Genomic DNA, 2,500 nt, shown 5'->3' on the forward strand with positions numbered 1-2,500 from the left:
GTCATATAAGTTACAGACATGGCATCTGAACACCATTTTGCTTTATTACCAGACTCAATATTTGGCTCGTTCTTACATAGTTGAGCACGTTCGCACATGTCTTCAAAAACGGTGCTTTAAATCTCTTGACAAACTAGAAGACGTAAATTACATTTGTATGTATTCTAAATAAATAACACGGGTTGTACTGAATGACAGCTTGCTTATTTTGCTAAAGATAAGGATTTATTCAGTCCTACATCTCATGTAAACTAGAAACTATGCTTCTAACCACGGCTCGTTCGTTGGAACGATGGTTTCGGGAAACACCAAATCGTTGAATTATGCGGATAACGACGGAACCAGCGACCATAGCGACCAAACGCACCCCAGGACGCAATATTTTTTTTCCCAGGATGGTAGGGGAAGGTCCCGCCCTTTTCGCCTCTGATTGGCTAGAAGGGCTCTCCTCCGATTGGTTATTTTATTTGACTGTGAAACGTCATCTCACGTTCATGCCAAACTGTCAGCTAGTCTGTTTTGATCGTCTTTACCGCCAACAGAGGTGAATTATGCTAAGTGCATTATGATAAGTGCGTGCTGTCAGATTTATATTCCAAGTTCACATTTTCATAGCCTGTTTAGATCGTGTTTAGATTAGTCCTAAATGTTTGAGCGAGTTTTGTGATGACGAGAGATACTGAGAGAGAGGTGATAGTCGGTGGTGCAGAGATGTGTGTGTGTGTGTGTGTGTGTGTGTGTGTGTGTGTGTGTGTGTGTGTGTGTGAGAGAGAGAGAGAGAGAGAGAGAGAGAGAGAGAGAGAGAGAGAGAGAGAGAGAGAGACCCCCAAAACTGATATTTTTCTCGAACTATGCATTTAGGCCTATGCATTGCCTGGGTTTAAGATGTATGCAATACAATAAAACGGCACTATTTTGCCCAGCTGTGTGCACTGTGCAGTGCACTTTTCTAGACTAATGAAAACTAGTGAACATCATCATGCTCAGCTTTGACTTAAGGTCCATTAAATAATACAAACAATTACACAGAGGGAACTCTGCACCACCGACTATCACCTCTCTCTCAGTATCTCTCATCATCTCACACTGTTTACTAGCATAATTCACCTCTGTTGGCGGTAAAGACGATCAAAACAGACTAGCTGACAGTTTGGCATGAACGTGAGATGACGTTTCACGGCCAAATCAAATAACCAATCGGAGGAGAGCCCTTCTAGCCAATCAGAGGCGAAAAGGGCGGGACCTTCCAATACCATCCTGGAAAAAAATATCGCCCCCAGGACGGACCACAAAACCAGTCACAAGGGTCAATTATTTGAAATAAATAATCTCTCCATTGATGTATGGTGTGTTATGATAGGACAACATTTGGTCGAGACACAACTATTGAAAATCTGGAATCTGAGGAGCAAAAAAATGTAAACATTGAGAAAATCTCCTTTAAAGTTGTGCATTTATGTTCACGATTGTGCTGCATTCACTCACAAAAATACATGTTTTATATATTTACGGTAGGACATTTACTAAATATCTTCATGGAACATGATCTTAATATCCTCATGATTTTTGGCATTTTGACGATAATTTGGACCCCCTGGCTATTGCCACAAATATACCTGTGCGACATGTGACTGGTTTTGTGGTCCAGGGTCACATATAGTAACAAGTACGTCACATTAAAATAAAGTGTTACCGAATTTTCTAATGCTTTTTTGGAGCCGTGGCCACAAACTTTAACCCGAATGCAACTTACATCCAGCACACTTACATATGGTGATGATGGGGGAGACAGCGCCGTCTACGGCACAGCTCACATTGGTTGCATGGACGCAGTCGTACACGATGGTTTGGTTGACGGTCCACGTTTTGGAGGACGGATCTTCTGAACTCTCGTTGTGAACGACGCTCATCAGACTGAGGTTAAGCTCCGCCCACTTCACGGTACTTTGCGGATAACCTCCCGTCGACGAGCAACTCAGCCGGCAGCTTTTCCCAGCAGTCCCATCGCCGTTCTTACGTTCACTGCACTCCTTCTCGATTGTGGGAACGCTGTATTTGCCTTTAAAAAGGGAGAGAACAGTGGAATAAGTGACATTTTAGAGATCCGGAGAGGTTCCCCCTTCAATGTTTCATTTCCTCAAAACCCACGTCAGTAATAGCCTCCCATGAGCGCTTAGTCAGCAGTGGTGAGTTTCCAACGCAAGTGCGCACACAGAGATAGATGTACATATACGCAAATAAACCAGAGATGCACACTCATATACACGCATGAATATATATCCAAATGAGCGAGCGCAGCTTCATTACACACAGTGTAGGAGCTTATCAGGGGTGTGCATCGTTCAGAAATGAATTGAGAATGGCTCAAAATTTTAATGCATAAGAAAGAAAGTAAAAGTAAATCAAAAGTATAGTTTTGAATCATGCATTTTATATTTTAGTATGAATCACCCGGCCATACGTAAACATATTCTCATATATAACATTTGGAGTATTTACT

General features: G+C 42.1%; 1 protein-coding gene across 6 annotated transcripts in view; it reads right to left on the bottom strand.

The window, feature by feature from the left end:
- LOC306997415 (T-lymphocyte activation antigen CD80-like) overlaps positions 1 to 2,500 on the bottom strand; it is a 16,725-nt gene that overhangs the window by 6,006 nt on the left and 8,219 nt on the right. For all 6 annotated transcript variants that reach the window (XM_079610720.1, XM_079610717.1, XM_079610716.1 and 3 more), the window contains exon 5: positions 1,769 to 2,059. In XM_079610720.1, coding sequence (XP_079466846.1) covers positions 1,769 to 2,059 — 291 coding nt within the window. The remainder of the gene's footprint in view (positions 1 to 1,768; positions 2,060 to 2,500) is intronic.

Source organism: Phoxinus phoxinus (genome assembly GCF_949152265.1).
Source record: "Phoxinus phoxinus genome assembly, chromosome: 4".
Classification (NCBI taxonomy): Eukaryota; Metazoa; Chordata; class Actinopteri; order Cypriniformes; family Leuciscidae; genus Phoxinus; species Phoxinus phoxinus.